At 38.9% G+C, this 23,819-nt stretch overlaps 1 protein-coding gene across 6 annotated transcripts in view; it reads left to right on the top strand.

Moving 5' to 3' along the window:
• The window catches only part of LOC134221115 (fat-like cadherin-related tumor suppressor homolog), a 386,241-nt gene that overhangs the window by 184,197 nt on the left and 178,225 nt on the right, over positions 1 to 23,819 (top strand). For all 6 annotated transcript variants that reach the window (XM_062700308.1, XM_062700312.1, XM_062700311.1 and 3 more), the window contains exon 7: positions 9,654 to 9,809. In XM_062700308.1, coding sequence (XP_062556292.1) covers positions 9,654 to 9,809 — 156 coding nt within the window. The remainder of the gene's footprint in view (positions 1 to 9,653; positions 9,810 to 23,819) is intronic.

Raw genomic sequence — 23,819 nt, 5'->3', positions numbered from 1 at the left:
TCAGATTTTGCGCACTCAAACACACGGACATCACCTCAATTCGCCTACACTTCGTGTCCGTGAAAGACAAAAGGTTTCTTGAGAATCAAAAAATTAAGCAACGGTCGGCACATAAAATAACCAGGGTTGAAAATGGTTGATTTTTGCGTTACCTTAAGGGTGATATTCTGCAAGATAAATTCCTTTAGAAAACCTTCAATTGGAAGGACATCGGTACTGATGACGCATTTCGACTTGTTTTACACATGGTCCTTAATGGGAATTGTACTATAACGAAGCGTCGGTAGGAGAAATATTTCTCTGCCCCTTTTTCGGATTTGTATCAGGTGATGATTTCTCGCTTAACTTTTCAAAAGGACTTAAGTAACATTTTTTGCATGAATTAATTTGAATAGCGCAATCAACATAAAAACATGAAAGGTTTCGATTGCAGTACTCAAATTAATTCATGAAAAAAATGTTACTTAGGTCCTTTTGAAGAGTTAAGCGAGATTTTTTTTTGTCTTGTTATGATCGAAAAGGCCTTATGCTTCTCGTCTATCGTCGTAAATTATCAATTGAGAGCGAAACCGGCAATACTTGTTCTGCACCCAAACACATCGTTCTATGCGGTGACGAGGTTATTGAAATTGAGAACAAATATTTAGAACACCCCTACTTCAGCCCCTCCCATTTCAGCTGCGTTTATGTTTCATCAAATAGTCATATTTTGTATTAATATTATAGTAATATATTCATTTGAATTCATGAATTTGATATACAAGCCTAGTCTAAAATCAAATTTCTATATTCAAAACAACCCCTTTTTTATCCCCTCCCCCTCCCCTAGATACGTCCCAGATAGTTAAAATAATCATATTGTATAGTATAATATTGAAATTAAAAAAAATAAAAAGAAGAAAAAAAATACTCCGGATAATCGAGTCTAAAATTCCGGATAATCGAACCCCGGATAATCGAGTCCCCGGATAATCGAGTCTCCGGATAATCGAGTCCGACCTGTATTGGTTGAGACGAACTTTTCAGATTTGCTTCTCAATCCTTACGATGTACTTACTTGAGGCATCCCAAGTGGTTCGCGGAAATCTTCCAAACATGAAATGCCAGAAAATTTCCTGCTCGGAATAAATTATACATTAGGTACGTCTCCACGGATACAAAACACTTGATCTCGGAAGTATTAGAAAGTGATAAAGATCTACCCCAAGTATGAGGACAAATCTACAAATTCGCGAAGCAATTTCCACATCCAATTTGCATACAGATACATGACAACTAAGTGGATGTGTTCTCTAATGCGACAAAAGATTTTTTCGCGTTTTTTCCGCCCAGAGCATCACGATTTGATGGCAGTCCCAATTCTTCAGGTGGAACCTACCAAATCCCGTCGCGAGGCGGGCGATATCAAGCACGATGTCACATTTGCAAAATGACTCCCATATATTGGTGTTGTCACCAATTTGTTCAAAGTGCTCTCATCTCGATGATGCCCGAAGTGGGTGCATGTATGAGGATGTTTGTGGCTGCCATAATGCGTCAAGACGGAGCGGTATTTGAATGGAAGAACTTTGAATCTGTGTACATACACGGACGATGCTATGGATACGCGCGGATTCGGTGCCATCAGGATGAACGCGAGGACGACAACGACGACGGTGGATGACATTTCATATTATATAAGATCAAAGTTTGCTTTCGGATCCGAAAGCACGGTCGGAGCTGATGACGGGATATCCCTTTACATTGTCATATGTTTGCAATTTTAGGTAACGGTACTAGGCAGAATGCCTGATTCAACATTTGCATGTGTTCTGAAACGTTATTTCAAAAGGACAAAACTTTATTCCAACAAGGGAACAAGCTATAAGGGATACAAAGAATCACTTGATCACATTAATTTTGTACAGATTTTGTCAAAGTGAGCTAATGAATAACAAAAATTAAAAATTAGTATTACCAACAAATATTTATTAAATTTCTCCACCAGCCTTTCCAAAATGGCTATGCGAGTTTTCCAATCCACCTGTTAATAATGAACACCATTTATCTCATCCCTTCGATATTTTACTCTTTCATTTGTATCATCACGTGATACCCACCTGATGTAGACGCTCATTACGAGATTTCCCCATTTACTGGAACTTTTACATTTTCTACCGTTCCAGCGTCCATTTCCTGAACTGGAATAATTAATTACTCCCGATCAATTAGGACCCGCTCTTCTCCGACTAACGCACCTTACCGCACTCCAACCGAAGGTTTGCGTGTGATGAACGTCATGACATCCAAATTACCGTCGGTTTCTGTCCAAATTTCAACGGCCCACATGGCCCAATTATGGACCAATCAACTTTTCCGCTCTCCCTCTTGTCAGCTTGATGTCACTTGTAGGAGCAGCATTGCGTCCATTCTTGTAAAAAAAAAATCAAAAACCGTTGTTCTGGGCAAACAATACGGAATTGAATTATTTGATCCTCGGCTCGGTACGTGGGGGCTTACGGTTTCGGCACAATACTCTGCTTACAGGCCGCGCGGCTAGAGGTGGCTGATGAACGGTTGAAATAAATGAGCTGGAATTAATTGTGCCCCAACACAGAAATTAATTTCCTCTGAACCGGGTTCGGATGGGGGTAACGCATCGAAAATTGTATGCATTGTGATGGTTATTCAAATTTCGCGTGCTATTGTTTTTCGAACCAGCAGAACCAATTTCCCATGACTTGGGATGATGCGTGTTTCAAATTGAAAAAAAAACTGTGAATTGTGAATTATTTGGATGGCTGAAATAGTGATGAATTTTTGTCTTTGAAAATTCAAAAATCCACGTGAAAAGCGAAAAGCAACAAAACAACAACAAAAGCAACAAATTCAATCTAAATCCAATCCAAATCCAATCCAAATCCAATCAAAATCCAATCCAAATCCAATCCAAATCCAATCCAAATCCAAATCCAATCCAAATCCAAATACAATCAAAATCCAATCCAAATCCAATCCAATCCAAATCCAATCCACATCCAATCCAAATCCAATCCAAATCAATCCAATCCAAACCAATCCACATCCAATCCAAACCAATCCAAACACAATCCAAACCAATCCAAACCAATCCAACACAAACCAATCCACATCCAATCCAAACCAATCAAACCAATCCAAATCCAATCCAAACCAACCAAACCAAACCAATTCAAACCAAACCAACCAAACCAAACCAACCAAACCAATCCAAACCAATCCAAACCAATCCAAACCAATCCAAACCAATCCAAACCAATCCAAACCAATCCAAACCAATCCAAACCAATCCAAACCAATCCAAACCAATCCAAACCAATCCAAACCAATCCAAACCAATCCAAACCAATCCAAACCAATCCAAACCAATCCAAACCAATCCAAACCAATCCACATCCAATCCAAACCAATTCAAACCAATTCAAACCCAATTCAAACCCAATCCAAACCAATCCAAACCAATCCAGATCCAATCCAAACCAAACCAATCAAACCAATCCAAATCCAGTCAAAATCCAATCCAAACCAATCCAAACCAATTCAAACCAAATCTAATTCAAACCAAACCAATTCAAACCAAACACAATCCAAACCAATCCAAACCAATCCAAACCAATCCAAACCAATCCAGATCCAATCCAAACCAAACCAATCAAAACCAACCAAACCAATCCAAACCAATCCAAACCAATCCAAACACAATCCAAACCAATCCAAACCAAACCAATCCAAACCAAACCAACCAAACCAAACAATCCAAACCAATCCAAACCAATCCAAACCAACCAAACCAATCCAAACCAATCCAAACCAATCCAAACCAATCCAAACCAATCCAAACCAATCCAAACCAATCCAAACCAATCCAAACCAATCCAAACCAATCCAAACCAATCCAAACCAATCCAACCAATCCAAACCAATCCAAACCAACCAAACCAATCCAAACCAATCCAAACCAATCCAAACCAATCCAAACCAATCCAAACCAATCCAAACCAATCCAAACCAATCCAAACCAATCCAAACCAATCCAAACCAATCCAAACCAACCAAACCAATCCAAACCAACCAAACCAATCCAAACCAATCCAAACCAATCCAAACCAATCCAAACCAATCCAAACCAATCCAAACCAATCCAAATCAAATCCACATCCAATCCAAATACAATTCAAACCAATTCAAACCCAATCCAAACCAATCCAAACCAATCCAGATCCAATCCAAACCAAACCAATCAAAATCCAACCAAACCAATCAAAACCAATCCAAACCAATCCAAATCGAATTCAAACCAAATCTAATTCAAACCAAACCAACCAAACCAAACACAATCCAAACCAATCCAAACCAATCCAAACCAATCCAAACCAATCCAAAACCAATCCAAACCAATCCAGATCCAATCCAAACCAATCAAACCAATCCAAACCAATCAAACCAACCAAACCAAACCAAACCAATCAAACCAACCAAACCAATCCAAACCAATTCAACCAATCCAAACCAAACACAATCCAAACCAACCAAACCAATCCAAACCAATCCAAACCAACCAAACCAATCCAAACCAATCCAAACCAATCCAAACCAATCCAAACCAATCCAAACCAACCAAACCAATCCAAACCAATCCAAACCAATCCAAACCAATCCAAACCAATCCAAACCAATCCAAACCAATCCAAACCAATCCAAACCAATCCAAACCAATCCAAACCAATCCAAACCAACCAAACCAATCCAAACCAATCCAAACCAATCCAAACCAATCCAAACCAATCACAACCAATCCAAACCAACCAAACCAATCCAAGTCCAATCCAAACCAATCCAAACCAATCCAAACCAGTCCGAATCCAATCCAAACCAATCCAAGTCCAATCCAAACCAACCAATCCAAACCAATCCAATCCAAACACAATCCAAACCAATCCAATCCAAACCAATCCAATCCAAACCAATCCAAACCAATCCACATCCAATCCAAACCAACCAAACCAATCCAATCCAAACCAATCCAAACCAATCCAAACCAATCCAAACCAACCAAACCAATCCAAACCAATCCAAACCAACCAAACCAATCCAAACCAATCCAAACCAACCAAACCAATCCAAACCAACCAAACCAATCCAAACCAACCAAACCAATCCAAACCAATCCAAACCAACCAAACCAATCCAAACCAACCAAACCAATCCAATCCAAACCAATCCAAACCAATCCAAACCAATCCAAACCAATCCAAACCAACCAAACCAATCCAAACCAATCCAAACCAATCCAAACCAATCCAAACCAACCAAACCAATCCAAACCAACCAAACCAATCCAAACCAATCCAAACCAATCCAAACCAACCAAACCAACCAAACCAATCCAAACCAATCCAAACCAATCCAAACCAATCCAAACCAATCCAAACCAATCCAAACCAATCCAAACCAATCCAAACCAACCAAACCAATCCAAACCAACCAAACCAATCCAAACCAACCAAACCAATCCAAACCAATCCAAACCAACCAAACCAATCCAAACCAATCCAAACCAATCCAAACCAATCCAAACCAATCCAAACCAATCCAAACCAATCCAAACCAATCCAAACCAACCAAACCAATCCAAACCAAACCAACCAAACCAAACCAATCCAAACCAATCCAAACCAACCAAACCAATCCAAACCAACCAAACCAATCCAAACCAACCAAACCAATCCAAACCAATCCAAACCAAACCAATCCAAACCAATCCAAACCAACCAAACCAAACCAATCCAAACCAATCCAAACCAACCAAACCAATCCAAACCAACCAAACCAACCAAACCAACCAAACCAATCCAAACCAATCCAAACCAATCCAAACCAATCCAAACCAATCCAAACCAATCCAAACCAATCCAAACCAATCCAAACCAACCAAACCAATCCAAACCAATCCAAACCAATCCAAACCAATCCAAACCAATCCAAACCAATCCAAACCAATCCAAACCAATCCAAACCAAATCCAAACCAATCCAAACCAATCCAAACCAATCCAAACCAATCCAAACCAAACCAACCAAACCAATCCAAACCAACCAAACCAATCCAAACCAATCCAAACCAATCCAAACCAATCCAAACCAATCCAAACCAATCCAAACCAATCCAAACCAACCAAACCAATCCAAACCAACCAAACCAACCAAACCAATCCAAACCAATCCAAACCAATCCAAACCAACCAAACCAACCAAACCAATCCAAACCAACCAAACCAATCCAAACCAATCCAAACCAACCAAACCAATCCAAACCAATCCAAACCAACCAAACCAATCCAAACCAATCCAAACCAACCAAACCAACCAAACCAATCCAAACCAATCCAAACCAACCAAACCAATCCAAACCAATCCAAACCAATCCAAACCAATCCAAACCAATCCAAACCAATCCAAATCCAAACCAACCAAACCAATCCAAACCAATCCAAACCAAACCAATCCAACCAATCCAAACCAATCCAAACCAACCAAACCAATCCAAACCAATCCAAACCAATCCAAACCAATCCAAACCAACCAAACCAATCCAAACCAAACCAACCAAACCAATCCAAACCAATCCAAACCAATCCAAACCAATCCAATCCAAACCAATCCAAACCAATCCAAACCAATCCAAACCAATCCAAACCAACCAAACCAATCCAAACCAATCCAAACCAACCAAACCAATCCAAACCAATCCAAACCAACCAAACCAATCCAAACCAACCAAACCAACCAAACCAATCCAAACCAATCCAAACCCAACCAAACCAAACCAATCCAAACCAATCCAAACCAATCCAAACCAATCCAAACCAATCCAAACCAACCAAACCAATCCAAACCAATCCAAACCAATCCAAACCAATCCAAACCAATCCAAACCAACCAAACCAATCCAAACCAATCCAAACCAATCCAAACCAATCCAAACCAATCCAAACCAATCCAAACCAAACCAATCCAAACCAATCCAAACCAATCCAAACCAATCCAAACCAATCCAAACCAATCCAAACCAATCCAAACCAATCCAAACCAACCAAACCAACCAAACCAACCAAACCAATCCAAACCAACCAAACCAATCCAAACCAACCAAACCAATCCAAACCAATCCAAACCAATCCAAACCAACCAAACCAATCCAAACCAATCCAAACCAAACCAAACCAACCAATCCAACCAAACCAATCCAAACCAATCCAAACCAATCCAAACCAATCCAAACCAATCCAAACCAATCCAAACCAATCCAAACCAACCAAACCAATCCAAACCAATCCAAACCAATCCAAACCAATCCAAACCAATCCAAACCAATCCAAACCAATCCAAACCAACCAAACCAATCCAAACCAATCCAAACCAATCCAAACCAATCCAAACCAATCCAAACCAATCCAAACCAATCCAAACCAACCAAACCAAACCAATCCAAACCAATCCAAACCAATCCAAACCAACCAAACCAATCCAAACCAATCCAAACCAACCAAACCAATCCAAACCAATCCAAACCAACCAAACCAATCCAAACCAATCCAAACCAACCAAACCAATCCAAACCAATCCAAACCAATCCAAACCAATCCAAACCAATCCAAACCAATCCAAACCAACCAAACCAATCCAAACCAATCCAAACCAATCCAAACCAATCCAAACCAATCCAAACCAATCCAAACCAATCCAAACCAATCCAAACCAACCAAACCAATCCAAACCAATCCAAACCAATCCAAACCAACCAAACCAACCAAACCAATCCAAACCAATCCAAACCAACCAAACCAATCCAAACCAATCCAAACCAAACCAATCCAAACCAATCCAAACCAACCAAACCAATCCAAACCAATCCAAACCAATCCCAAACCAATCCAAACCAATCCAAACCAACCCAAACCAATCCAAACCAATCCAAACCAATCCCAAACCAATCCAAACCAATCCAAACCAAACCAATCCAAACCAATCCAAACCAATCCAAACCAATCCAAACCAATCCAAACCAATCCAAACCAACCAAACCAATCCAAACCAATCCAAACCAATCCAAACCAATCCAAACCAACCAAACCAATCCAAACCAACCAAACCAATCCAAACCAATCCAAACCAACCAAACCAATCCAAACCAATCCAAACCAATCCAAACCAATCCAAACCAATCCAAACCAATCCAAACCAACCAAACCAAACCAATCCAAACCAATCCAAACCAACCAAACCAATCCAAACCAATCCAAACCAATCCAAACCAACCAAACCAACCAAACCAATCCAAACCAATCCAAACCAATCCAACCAATCCAAACCAATCCAAACCAATCCAAACCAATCCAAACCAACCAAACCAATCCAAACCAATCCAAACCAATCCAAACCAATCCAAACCAATCCAAACCAATCCAAACCAATCCAAACCAATCCAAATCCAATCCAAACCAACCAAACCAATCCAAACCAATCCAAACCAATCCAAACCAATCCAAACCAACCAAACCAATCCAAACCAATCCAAACCAATCCAAACCAATCCAAACCAATCCAAACCAACCAAACCAATCCAAACCAATCCAAACCAATCCAAACCAATCCAAACCAATCCAAACCAATCCAAACCAACCAAACCAATCCAAACCAAACCAACCAAACCAACCAAACCAATCCAAACCAATCCAAACCAATCCAAACCAACCAAACCAATCCAAACCAATCCAAACCAATCCAAACCAATCCAAACCAACCAAACCAATCCAAACCAATCCAAACCAATCCAAACCAACCAAACCAATCCAAACCAATCCAAACCAATCCAAACCAATCCAAACCAATCCAAACCAATCCAAACCAATCCAAACCAATCCAAACCAATCCAAACCAATCCAAACCAATCCAAACCAATCCAAACCAACCAAACCAATCCAAACCAACCAAACCAATCCAAACCAATCCAAACCAATCCAAACCAATCCAAACCAATCCAAACCAATCCAAACCAACCAAACCAAACCAACCAAACCAATCCAAACCAATCCAAACCAACCAAACCAATCCAAACCAACCAAACCAACCAATCCAACCAATCCAAACCAACCAAACCAATCCAAACCAATCCAAACCAATCCAAACCAATCCAAACCAATCCAAACCAATCCAAACCAATCCAAACCAATCCAAACCAATCCAAATCCAATCCAAACCCAACCCAAATCCAATCCAAATCCAATCCAAACCCAATCCAAATCGAATCAAAATCCAATCCAAATCCAATCCAAATCCAATCCAAATCCAATCCAAATCAAATCCAAATCCAATCCAAATCCAGTCCAAATCCAACCCAACCCTGTCAACATAAGACTACTTCTGGCTATACGGAGATGTTTTTTAATTTACTTTTATTTGTTTGACACAAGCTGTTTGAATTCGCTTTTTTTTATCAGACTGTGATAACGCGTTCAAACTATAAATTAGCTGTTCCAATGACTTAGGCATTTAATTTTTCATTTTTATTATTCCAACTACATATGTGTACATATATTTCGTATTTAAAAACAATTTCTTTTCTATTCGCTTCAGGTACTGGTGATGGACAACGGTGCACCCCAGCTTTCTTCCACCACACGTGTCGTTGTGCAGGTTGAGGATGTGAACGACCACGCTCCCGAGTTTGACCAAAAGCTGTACAAAGTGCAGATCCCTGCCAACGCCAAAGTGGACCAGGCGCTGTTTCAGGTGAGAGCATGATTGCATCTTCCATATCCTACCGGCTCATAAACGTAGTTCCTCTTCATTCGATGGTTTCATGCATTGTTGTTCTGCCTGCTGAGTAATCTTATAGTTCGTTTTTTCTCCCACATAATCAGATTACCATTTTATGAGTTATTCAATACGGTGCTCCGTATTGCCCTGGTAGACTTTCTCTCATACACATTACAGAAAGGTGGGATGGAGCAAGATGGGGCACGCTGGTAGGAGCAAACATGATCATCGTCTTCGCCATGGTTTGTTTGTTATCTCGTGCTGTATCCGACTCTCACTCCCACGATTCCAAGCCTGCGCCACCCTCAAGTAGATAGATGTCGTTCATCCAAGTTTTATGCACGTATCACAACCTTCCTGATTTTCTCATCTACGGCACACAAAACATTTTTATGTTGTTATCTCACATCACACGGCGCGTTTTCGACATATCTCAACAAACACATCACTCAATTCGTGCGAACGAAGATACCTTCGTCACTCCGACGTCAGGTACATGCCTTAAAACATTTACGGCACAGCACTGTCGAAATACAGCTCACGTACTCACATTCGCGCGGAAATTAATTTTACCGCAGGTGCTAATCCTTCGCCGAAGCCGGTATGTCGTGTACGACGGCTTTCCGTGCGGAATTTCAATGTCTCCTCCGTCGTTGCCGTCGGAAAATCGCTTCGTAATCATTTGGGTCGCTGGAGGTGGGGCTTGCTCAGGCTTATTTCCCAAATTCAATTGGTTTTCCATCAGCTCGTGTTGAGTAAAATAGACGGTATTGTACAGAGACATTGGGATTTGAACATTTCTATTACCGTTTTCTGTTATTTCCAATAAGATGTACCAGACTCCAGCACTCAAATGTTCGTTTCTTCATCCGCGTTCATGGGTTTCTTTTACGTTTCAATGCACGTATCTTTCGTCCCACCGATGCCACTTTCCATTTGTTGGTAACCATTTAGGAGGAATCTAACCATAACCAATCCACCTACAATTTCCTACCAACTGCCGAACGTACCAACCCACTGCATCTCCCGAATTCCACACGTTTGCTCTCATTAAAATCTCATTTAGCGGAAAGTAATAACACCGATCTCGTTCACCCCACGATGTCACATGTCCCAGCACCAAATCCTTTTCGAAGCGACATGCTTCACCGTCCCGCCAGGAGCCCGAACCATGCGGGATCACATCCCTTGGCGCAGGGTTTTTTTAACTTGGCTAGTCTATGGAACATGTTTGAGATGTTCTCCATTTGTATGTCACGGGACGGGAGGTACTGGTAAAAGTGACATGGCGATTGTCTAATGTCTAATGCACCCCGCCCCCATAGTTAGAGATTTATCTGTGAGTTGTGAGCGGGATAAAAATTGATTTGAGTGACAGGAGGGTATTCAAATCAAACGGAATTTTGCATATGCCTTGGAAAGATTTTGTTGTTTATGCGAAAATGAAAATGCTTGAATTCTGGTTGGTCATATTTGAAAAGGTGTTTTTTTTGTTTTTATCATAAAATATGCAGTAGCAATGCAAGATAAAATTTAAAAAAGTCTCAATACCACATCGAACTTCATAATCATGCAAGACAAATGCAATGTTTGAAATTGCCAATGAACCACATGCTTTTCAAATGTTTTCTATTGCATTTGGAAAAATCATATTTCAGTGGAAACTTCAGAAGTGGCCAATGAACTCGAATGATCTGCAAACATCTTCTATTGAGTTTGATTGGTACAATCATGAAGTTTGATATTTGTAGCAAGGTGAGTAGCTGAGTAGCCCTCTTCTACAAGGTCCTCTGGGACAATTTGAAGGTACTGGAAACGGTCAGTCGTCAATGGTTCAATTTATATTCTATATAGATTCGTAATTTTCCAATGCGTTTGATTGCGCAAGGTAGCGAACTCGACCCTCTTTTATTCGTATTTTTCTTCATCTATGTGATGTTGCTTCTTTGCGGTGGTTGTAAGTGTGTGTAATACAATGTGTATGCATGTGTATTTTATTACACGTTCAATGCAAGACTGTGAACGACTTCATGCGCTGCTTAATGTATTCATTGTCAAATGTAGCAATAACTAGCAGATGCGTGGTGTCCCTAAATGTATGGTGATGACGTTCTGTAACATTGTAACAATCAGTCAAGAGCAAGGTATGAAGTCGCTTTATCTCCCGTAAACACTGCCTCTAAGACTAGTATTTGCTTGACCGTGTTATCGAGACGAACTTCTTTACCCCGATGGACGATGTGGGATGCAAGTAAGCAAGCACAGTTAACCCAACACTACAATTCTAAACGCTGCCAACTTCCATGGACATTCCTAACGCTGTGAGTCCTCTCAACCCTCCTGGGCATTCCGCACCCTCTCGCCCGGGCAATAAGATGCTTTAAACATTCCTTCATTTTCTCCTCCTACGTACCAAGTAGTCTATGAATCTTCTCGACATCGCCTGGAGAACTCTGGGGCCTTCAATAAAGGGTTCTTCACCAAGATCCACAGCGGCCTCACTAATTCATCATCCAAGTTATCTCCTCTTCAATTCGGAGCTGAGCCAAATAGTCGCCCATTCAATCCCCGAATCTATACCATTTTGTCGAAGAAAATTTCATCAAATGACATTTGGTCGAAAGTACATTACGTCGAATAGACAGTCGAAAATTAGTTTTTAATCCACTACAGACGTAGGACATTTGGTCAAAACGACACTACGTTGAATAGACATTTGGTCGAATGGACATTCAGCCGAAATCAGATTTTTGAATGAAGAATCTTTGTACATTTGGTCGAAAGAACATATTGTAAAAAGCGGATTTACGAAATAATAATCTTGGTACATTTAGTCTAATGACGTTCCGTCGAATTGATATTTCAAAGAAAGGAACTTTAGTCAATAACAATTAACAAATAAATGATTTTTGCGGTGTTTCTAAAAGTCGCATAATTATAGCTCCAATATTGTCCAAAGAATGATGGGTTTGTAAAAAAATAAATAATACGAAAACGGTGAATATTCCGAGAATATTCCCGACTGGATATTGGCTTTGGTGAACCCCTCCAACCGACTACGATGAATCTATACCACATGATCCAAATAAGTTTAGTCAAATGATGTTTCGCCATTAGACATGATGTCCTCTATTCGATATGACCTCGTCTATTAGCTCATATGACCATTTGGTCGAAATTAAATGTTTGGGTTGGAAGGCATACTGTACTAATTATTTTATAAATATTAAGTGAAAGAAAGAGTAAAAATAAAAAGAATAAGAAATGTTATTCAAGTCAATCAACGAATTGTTCAAAAGCCGACTACGATGAAGTATTGACAAAGTAACATTAATATAATTGATTGTTGAGCTTGTGCCGAAACATAGAATAGTGGGTTTTTCACCATCAGTACCTAATATTTTGCTACTTGGCAAAATAACATTAATATAATTGATTGTTGATAGGGGCCTCCTTAGCCGTGCGGTAAGATGCGCGGCTACAAAGCAAGACCATGCTGAGGGTGGCTGGTTTCGATTCCCGGTGCCATTCTAGGCAATTTTCGGTGTGGAAATTGTCTCGATTTCCCTGGGCATAAAAGTATCATCGTGTTAGCCTCAAGATATACGAATGCAAAAATGGTAATTTGGCTTAGAAACCTCGCAGTTAATAACTGTGGAAGTGCTTAATGAACACTAAGCTGCGAGGCGGCTCTGTCCCAGTGTGGGGATGTAATGCCAATAAGAAGAAGAAGAATTGATTGTTGAACTTGTGCCGAAACATAGAATAGCGGGTTTTTCACCATCAGTACCTAATATTTTGCTACTTTTGTAATTTTTTTTTCTATAATCCACCATGGTCTCCAGAAGTTTCTGTTAGCTTAGGTAAAAAATCCTCCTTCCGTATTCGTTTCTTCCACTGCTGAAATTACTCGAAGAAGAGTTGTTTGGCCAAAACCCATTCGGCTGAAAGCCATTTGGCCAAATGCCACTAAGCCGAAAGTTGTTTGGCCGAATATACCATTTGGCCGAACAGACCATTAGGCCGAATGGGTAATTTAACCGAAAGTGTAATTTGGCCGAAAGGGTCGTTTGGCCTAAAGGGTCATTTGGTCGAAAGGGCCATTTGAGCCGTCTCACTTCTCACTCCTCATTTCTCACCTCTCATTGTAAAAAGGAACAGCGCGAAATGAGTAGTGAGACGTCTCACTACTCAATTTGCGCTTCTCACTTTTTACAGCGAGAAGTGCTAAATGAGGAGTCAGAAGTTAGAAGTAAGAAATGAGTCAGAACTCATTTCTCACTTCTCACTGTGAAAAGTGAGTAGTGAGACGTCTCACTACTCACCTCGCACTACTTACTTTTTATAGCGAGAAATGAGAAATGAGGAGTGAGAAGTGAGACGTCTCACTCCTCACACCTCATTTCTCACTTCTCACTGTGAAAAGTGAGTAGTGCAAAGTGGGTGGTTAGACGTCTTACTACTCATTTTGCGCTTCTCACTTTTTATAGTGAGAAGAGAAAAAAGAAGAGTGAGAAGTGAGACTCTTCTCATTTAAAATTTTTCACTTTTCAAATGACCTATTTGGCCAAACGATCCTTTCGGCCAAATGACCCTTTCGGCAAAATGACCCTTTTGACGAATTTCGCGCCAACTCGACCAGCAGTTGGCAGCACCATCTCAGAATCGAATGAAACTTGGTGGGCATAAAGATATGGTATTTCTAAGCCACTCTGCATACTTAGTTTTTCAAAATTTGTCAAGAGTAACATTTGATGAGGGCCTATTTTTTTTTTAAATCGATGTAACTTTAAAATGACAAGACCTACAAAAAAGTGTTGTATGGCGGACTGGCGTGAACTACACAGAAGTTTTTTGAAAAAATATCCAAAAAATAAAAACCAATTTCCACACTGAAAAAAATTAGTTTTAGAAATTATAATCAATATTACAAAAAACCTCATCTCAGAAATCGATGAAATTTTTTCTGCAGATAGGTATTTCAATTATCTAACTTTCCCTGTGACATATTTAAGGAAAACAAGTTTTGCTAAGAAAAACTTTTTTTATGTTCATATTGAGAGAAAATTTATAAGCATGTTTTATGCCTTCAGCGCCAAGTATAGGCTCGGCAGCCTATCATTAACCAACGACACATTTTGGACGTATACAAATTTGTTTTGGGAGCAATTTAGCATAGTCTAACATTAATGTGGACCAACATTTGAAAAGGGCGTATATATTGTTAGATTTCTTATATCAATGATACACACAAATGACCAGATCTACAAAATTGTGATGTTTGATGGACTATTGTAATTTTGTCTAAGCTGTAAAATCTGAAACATAAAAGAGCGTTTCGTTCACCGAATGTAAAGATTAGAATTGGAATAGCTTTTTAGCATTTTTTAAATATTTATAACTTTTTCGCATTTTTTTTTATTTTTTCTTCAAGTTTATTTGTTACTACATTTAATTCTTATTTCTACTTGAATGCTCATTAATTTGTTAATTTACTCGAACAATTTGAAAACTTTTGGGTCTTCATCTGAGTTGGAATATTTTTTAGCCAGGATTTTATTATGAGCGATTGATATAAAAACTTTTGTGTGCCAGTTATAGTTTTTGCATTTTTGAAAAGTTCATCAAACTCTTCAGCCAGTGTTGAGCATTGCTCATTCGATATATAACAGAAATGTAATTTAGTGATATTTTTGTCTGTTTGTGTGACTGTCCAGCCCATTCGTCCAACTCCCGAAAAGTCTTAATAGTATTTCCATAATCTTTGGCAAGACTTGCTCGTTTTGCCATTCGTTTGAGAGTGCCACCAATAGCATAGCAAGGGCCTTTTCCGTGCGATGATGCAAAAAAGTGCCATTTTGCTTCTAAGCCATGTTCAGAATTGAAATTACGCAGACTTGCAAAGTTCTTTTTTTTATAATGTGCTGCAGCTCCATCAGACATAAAAGTAAATTTTGTAAAATCGATCGCCTGTTTAAAAAAGTCAATTAATTTTTAAATAAACAAGTGAACAGCTTTTGTGTCATGGGTCAATATTTCTGATATTATAATAAAGCTTTCGATTGCGTTTTCTAATTTACCGTTTCTTTTGAAGTAAACTTTAAATGGATGTACTGCTGCCTGGAAACTAATCCAATGATGAGCAGAATTTTGGATAATGAATGAATAATTTTCAGAGAAATCCAACAGTACAAATATTTCACTTTGACCTGAAGTATTTTTTTTTTTCAAAGCAATTGTTTTTAAGTTACTTCGATACAAAAAGTCAAAGAAAATATAAACCCTTTTCAAATGTTGGTCCACATTAATATTAGATTTTGCTAAATTGCTTCCTAAGGGGTCGTACACTTATTACGTAAGCAATTTTTCTGGGTTTTTCAACGCCCCCTCCCCCTTGTAAGATTTTTTTCATACAAATGATTTTTGGGGCCGTACACATATTACGTAAGCACTTATGGAGGGAGGGGGGTCGGTAAATATCTTACGCTCCATATAAATAAAAAATTATTATTATTATTATCTTTATTAAAGAGGTTCATGAAGATAATAATAATAATAAATTTTTTATTTATAGAGAGCGTAAGATATTTACCGACCCCCCTCCCCCCATAAGTGCTTACGTAATATGTGTACGGCCCCTAAACAAATTTTTATACGTCTAAAATATGTCGTTGGTTGATGAAAGGCTGCTGAAACTATATTTGGCGCTGTGGGCATAAAACACGCTAATAAATTTTCACTCATTATGGACATGAAAAAAGTATCTTTTAGAAAAAAAACTTTTTTTCCTTAAATATGTCACAGGAACATTATTCCCAGAAAAGTTAGATAAATGAAATACCTATGTGCAGAAAAATTTCATGGATTTTTAAGATGAGGTTTTTTAATATCGACTTTAATTTCTAAAACTATTTTCCTTTCAGTGTAGCAATCGTTTTTTCCAAAAAACTTCTGGGAATTTCACGACAGTCCGCCATACAACACTTTTTTGTAAGCCTTGTCATTGTCATATGCAGAGTGGCTTAGAAATACCATATCTTTATGCCCACCAAGATTCATTTGATTCTGAGATGGTGCTGCCAGCCCCATAGCAGGGTTGGCGAGAAATTCGTCTTTTGGCCTAATGAACCTTGGGTTTCGGCCAAACGACCCTTCTCCGAATTACTCCAATCAGTTTATCCATGTATCTTGTGGATAATTTATTCAAATTTAACCATTATCTATTGATGAATTATCCATTTAACTAATTATCTATTTCCGAATAAACACTTTCAACATTCGACTAAACGTCCTTTCCACTAAATGTTCTTTCGACTAAATGTCCATTCGACTAAATGTCCCTTTGACCAAATATCCTTTCGACTAAATATCATTCAACAAACTGTCCCAAAGCCGTTTCAGTAACCATTGATGTTCCATTGGCGAGTATGATATCCGGCCAACAGGCATTATGCAGATAAAAATCTACCTTGATAAAAAGGCCTGGGCCTAATAGTAACTTTTACTTTGAATACTCATTCTAAACCTTGTAGGTTAGTTGGTAAAAGTTACAAAAAAAATAATTTGTACAATAGTTCCAATGCTTTAAAGTTCAAGGTTTTATCCTAGATTTTTATTTTTTTAATTATGGGCTGCTTTTCGACTTTTGCATATTAATATTTTGGTTTATGTTTCACCTGATAATAATCAATTTTAGATTTATTTTTTCTTTTAAACATAGGCTGTTCTTTAGAGCTACAGGGAAGGGTTTATTTTCGGCTTGCAGTCTTTTTTGATGAACTGAATGATTTTTATGATATCATCGCCGACGTTTCGGTGTTTGGTTCACACCTTCTTCAGGGCTTGACTAAAATCTTCGTTGTCGGAAATCGTCGATCTGACGGTGGATGGATTTCCGACAACGAAGATTTTAGTCAAGCCCTGAAGAAGGTGTGAACCAAACACCGAAACGTCGGCGATGATTTCATAAAAATCATTCAGCTCATCAAAAAGACTGCAAGCCGAAAATAAACCCTTCCAGTTAATCAAAATTCAGTCGTTTACAAACATAGCATCCATTTATATTTTTTTACAAAATATCAGATACTTCCATAACATGTAGAAATATGGTTAAGGATCATTTGGCCGAACGCCATTTTAGCTGAATGTCGTTTGGCTGAATAGCAAAAATTTGTTTCCTTAGTAGTAAGATGTGTTCAGTTACATGTGAGGAGTGAGTAGTGGGAAGTGATGAATGAAAAGTGACAAGTGAATGGTAAGAAATAAGATGTGATAGTTGTGAAGTGAGAAATAGGAAGTGAGTAGTAGGGTGGCTCAAAAAACACTTTTTCAAATTTTTTGATGGGCCGCCCTCTTATTCGGTTCTATTTGATGCCCTGATGCTCTGGGCAAAATTTCAGCCAAATCGGTCAACGTTTGGGCAGTGCTAAACTTGTTGGAAGTTTATATGGAAAAATATATGCAGAAACATCCAAAAACGGTGATTTACAGTTGGACGGCACCATTTACGATCAAGAATCATGATACTCATTCAGTTATTGTAGAATTGAATACAGAATGATATGCTGAAAACCGCGAGAAGATTAGAAGATATTAGCATTTTACTGGAGTGTTGTACGGTTGAATTTATTTCTTTTTAAAGGTAAAAGAAACGAAATTTGCTCAAACTCCGCTTCAGAGAAATGCTAATAACTTAGCCGGGCAAACTCTAATCTTCTTGCGGTTTTCTGCATAACAATCTGTATTGAATTCTTCAAGATCTGAATGAGTATCATAGTTCTTCATCGTAAGTTGTGCCGTCTAACTGCAATTCACTGTTTTTGGATGTTTCTGCATACATTTTTTGCATATAAACTTCCAACGAGTTTAGCACCGCCCAAACATTGACCGATTTGGCTGAAATTTTGTCCAGAGCATCAGGGCATCAAATAGAACCGAATAAGAGGGCGGCCCATCAAAAAAGTTGAAAAAAAGTTTTTCCCATACTAATTTGAGCCACCCTAGTGAGTAGTGAGGAAAACAAAAACAAGAGGTGAGAAGTGGGAGATAATAATTGAGAATAGGAAAGCGAGATGTTGAAAAGTGAGAAGAGAATGGCGAGATATAAGTTAGAAGGAAAGAAGGAAAAACAAAGAAAAGACAAGAAAGAAGAAAAAAATAGAAAAAAAAAGAATAAAGAAGAAAGAAGGAAAAAAAGCAGGGCGTAAAAAGTCAAGGAAGAATATAGATTAATTTTGTTTTTTCAATTCTCACCTTTCATTTGTCACACCTAACTTCTCATTTCCACTTGTCATAAGACGAGTTTGTACAATCCCATTTAATTCCAAACTCGTCTTATGACAAGTGAAGACATTCCACTAAAAAGCTCAAAATAATTTCTTCTCATTTCCAACTTCTCACTCCTCCGGTTTTACTTCCTACTTCTCATTTCTCCCTTCCCACTTCTCATTACTCACTTCGCACTTCTCACTTCTCTGTTCTCGCATTTCTCACTTTTTACTTTTCAATTCTTACTTCTCACTTCTCATTTGTCACTTCTTAGTTTTTGCTTCTCACTTTTCACTCCTCGCTTCGCTCTCTCAATTCGAATTTCTCATTTTTTACTGATCACTGTGCGTTTGACTTTTCATCTCACACTTCTTATTTTCAAATTTCTCATTTCTTATACTTACTTTTCACTTTTCAATATTCAGTTTTCACTTTTCACTTCTCAATTTGCACTCAACTCATCACTTCTCACTTTTTATTTCTCATTTCTTATTTTAATTCACTTCCTACTTCTCACGTCTTTTTTCTTATGAGATGTTAGAAATGTGTCATTCCTCTCTTCTCGCAATGCTCACTACTCGCTTCTTATTTTTCAACTATTCGGCTGGAACGGCATTCGGCCAAATAGTCTGACATCGTATCGTGCATGTGGACAGATGCTGACAATCTTTAGTAAGCGAGGGAAATTACTTCGGCTTAGAGAATATCGAGTAAGGGATATATTAAAGGGACTTTGAATTTCGTCGAGAAAGGGAAAAAAATCGATTTAGGAAGAGTTCACTGTATTTAGCCAAATCATCCTTTTCATCAAAGGTATCATAGAATATATTATTTTTTCGTACTTTCGACCTTGTGACCCAGTAATTTTGTTTAATTTTAATTTATTATTAATTGCATATTATTCGGCAACTCGGCCGTACGAAAACCATTTTTTTGTTAAATATCTTGGCTGTGCATATGCACAGCATATGTTTCGAAATGAACAAATTGATATGAAATTTGCGAAAAAGAATCCACGTGTCTTGGAGGGACTCGAACCCTCAACCTCCTACTCTCTAGATAGGCGTGATAACCCCTACACAACAAGGTCACGGTTGCGGAAAAGCCATCAGAATCCGAGTACCAACGTCCACCACGGTTAACTCTCTTTTTTGCAAATTGAATATCTTTCGGATGCTTGATTTGTCCAATCACCACATGTGCTTTACTGTTGTATATCCACAGTCAAGCGAGTGCACATTGTTTATTAAACGAGAGGATCACACTTTAATTTATTGTCTATTCGACCTTCTGCCCTTTTGTACTTTCGGCCATTTGTCCTATCGACTTTTTGACACAGGTTCGATATCTTCTTTAAAAAAAAGCATTTTCCCCGATTACGCTAAGAGAGTATGATTCCTTCCTTATTAATCATTATGCTAAAATAAAGGAATTATTAAATCACTCTTTCACTTCACTCTTCGTGATTTAAGAGTAGGATCCATACAATTTTGTTTCTCAATTCGAGCAAATATGGAGACAGAAAAAAGCGATCATATGTTTTTTGATTATGCTAAGCAGCTATATGGATCATGAAACTTCAGTGGGAAGCCAGTCTTCTAAAAAAAAATCTATTCGGCTGTACAGCCAATTCGGGCAAATGGTCCATTCGGGCGTATGATCCCTTTGGGCAAATGGTCTTTTCGGGCGTTTGGTCTTTTCAGGCGAATGGAATTCGGGCATTGTTACATTCGGGCGAATTGATTTCGGGTCTTTGTCATTCTGGCGTTTGTGATAGAATCATGTCAAAAGGTTTCAGCAACTTGATTGTGACCAAATCTGATCACATATGAGTCGCAGTAACCCATGTGAAGCATGTGTGCTGCATTGCTCGCTTCTCACTATTTCAAGTGATCCTGTTTGCCAAACTACCATTATGGTCAAAAGGTGACCTATTCGGGAAAACAACATTTCCAGCCAAATGGCTTTTTCTGTTAAACGACCGTTTCTGCAAATGACCAATTCTGCCAAACGACTTTTTCGGCCAAACGAGATAGTTTGCATCTGCCACCGGGTACGAAGTGATATTTCTTTCTCTTCGGTGGACCACAAAGGTTATTGATTAGTATTTGGAGGATCGTGTTGTGTTAGTGTTGTGCGTCGTTTCGGTCGTCCAAAACGAGATCCTCTACAGTTTGCATATGCCACCGGGCATGCAAGGTGAGCAGAGATGTCCTATTTAAAAAATCTGCTCTGGTATTTGGCGTGCACCATTTCGTCAGATTGAAATGACAATGATGGTGAGGAGTGTTCATGCCCGGTTCTTAGTCACTTCGCACGATCCGGTATCGTTTAGCTTTGTAGGATCGAGAGATAAATCAATTGAAGTGCTCGGTGTTCAGTTGGTTAGTTCGTTTTGCTCTGTGCGGCCGAATAATAGTTAGTTAAAATCATTGTGTAAAAATTGGCATAGTTGCATAACTTATCAGAGTGAATCCAGATCCAACGATTTCTACCGACTAACTGATAATCCTTTCTGTGGTTTTGTGGAGACGCAGAGGTTAACACGGTCTTCAAATAGTAAAAAACATCTTATAATATTTCTTCCCACTTCCTAACTGACAACAAATACGTGACCGGCGTTGTTATTGATCATTTGGACATTTTAATCATAGAAACTCGCACACTGAAAATGCTTGAGCAATCAGTCAATCATTCAGTTGATTCTTTGTGCAATTGTGATTGTGATCAATTACCATACCAGTGGCAACCATAGATATGTATGCACCCAACCAGCAACTGTTAGTTTTTCAAACAGCTCTCTATGAGAACCTATCAAAACCTGTACAAGAACTGGGCATATGAGAATTTGTTAGATTTTTACACAAAAAAATGTAAGTTTACAAACATCATAAGAATGTAGCATTTTATAATTGTTTAAAAATCGCGCATTTTCACATATGCCCAATTCTTATACAGGTTCTGGTAGGTTCTTATACAGAATTGTTAGAAAATCTAACAATCACTAGTTGGGTGTAGTCAATCAAAGCTAAGCTATACAAACAAGGGGTGATTCAATTATGACGTCCACTGCTTTTTGAGATTTCTATACCCCGTCCCCCTCTGTCACGCTGTTTCGTATACCTAGTATATGTACTGTGGCATCATTCCAAGCATTTTTGAATGACCACCAACCTATTCGGCCAAACGACATTTACGGTCAAATAACACTTTTGCTAAACGACCGTTTCGGCCCACCGACATATTCAGCCAAATGACCTATTCGGCTGTATGACCCTTTCGGCCAAATTACCTGTTCGGCCTAATGGTCTGTACGCTTAAATGGTATATTCGGCCAAACAACTTCCGGCCTAGTGGTCTTAGGTCAAACGGCATGGTTTTCGGCCAAACAACCGTTCCCAGACCTGTATAATATTTTCCGCTGAAGCTTCCGCGGTTTTCATTGCCGCAACATACCCGTCGAGGAAGCCATTCCTAGTTTTCACTGACTTAGGCACCGTCATCTCTGCGCTGCAGAGCAGACAGCCTATAGGCACCTTTGGATCCAGAGGCCGGCATTTTTCAACGTTATCAGATACCAACGTCTGGATAAGGAGATCCATCTGGGAACATTGGAATCGCAACAGAAGGACATACACTACCGCTCAATTACAAATTTCAAGGGCTCCTCGTTGCATGGACCGAGACTTGAAAGTCCAGCAAATAAATTCCCGGCTGGGAAGCGAATAAACTGCCCCTTCCATGTGAAATCTGAAGGCACACGATTCCACCAAAAACACTTTCCTGATAGAAAAAAGAAATGTAATTAAGGACATACTGCGTCCGCCGTCATGTACTCTATCGAGCGCTCAATCCACGATGATCATTTTTTTAATCTTTCGTTTATTTGGAAGCCTTGAAGCTTTACAAAGCCAAAATCAAATTCTAATACATTTTTTGATTCTTATAAATATGTTAGTTATGGGGAACCGAAGACGATGATCATTGGGCTGGAGAGATTTCACTCATTTAAATCAAAATCAAACCGTGAACACCGTAGTCCAAACATTTCAGTCAACTAGTTTTCCCAGTTCCAGTGGATTTGTTCATCACAAAGGCAGCTGGATTCAAAACAACTGCCTGTGGGTTGCTCCACCATTCGGATGCATATACCGAGAAAAGCTTTTCGGCTAGCCAACGGCACACGTGGGACCAGTCAACTAAAGTTTAAATCTGTTGAACTAAACCCAACACAAAATGGGACGAACCACCTTGCACCGAGTGCGATGCATCGAGTGGCTTATGTATGCAAGCTGCCCCTTTTTTCGGCACTGCATTTGATGACTGGGATGTGTGCCTTCGAGCCCAAATATCAAAACAACACTTCCCGAACGCTACATACGCGTTGATTACTTCTCTCCTCGTATCGGGAAAAGTGAGTAGCCCCCGGTGGTGGTTGTTGTGCATATGTAGGTATGACTAGGCGCCAAAAGAACGGGAATCGATGCGGAGCTTCAAACAAGCAAACGACTATTGTAGAAGGGTTTTGTAAAATGGTTCGGATCTTGGGACAGAAATGCACCATATAGGGGAACTGCTCCTTTTTCCATCTCAATGAAATATATTGAACTCATCTCCAAAGAAAGATATAATAGACTCTTTTTTGGTAATATACATGTTCAATGTTAAAAAATAAACAAATCAAGTTGCTGTGTTTAAACAAATTTGAGTTCATCC

Source organism: Armigeres subalbatus, chromosome 3 (assembly GCF_024139115.2).
Source record: "Armigeres subalbatus isolate Guangzhou_Male chromosome 3, GZ_Asu_2, whole genome shotgun sequence".
Classification (NCBI taxonomy): domain Eukaryota; kingdom Metazoa; phylum Arthropoda; class Insecta; order Diptera; family Culicidae; genus Armigeres; species Armigeres subalbatus.
The sequence above is the reverse complement of the archived record's forward strand: the minus strand, read 5'-3'. Positions and strand labels throughout refer to the sequence as shown.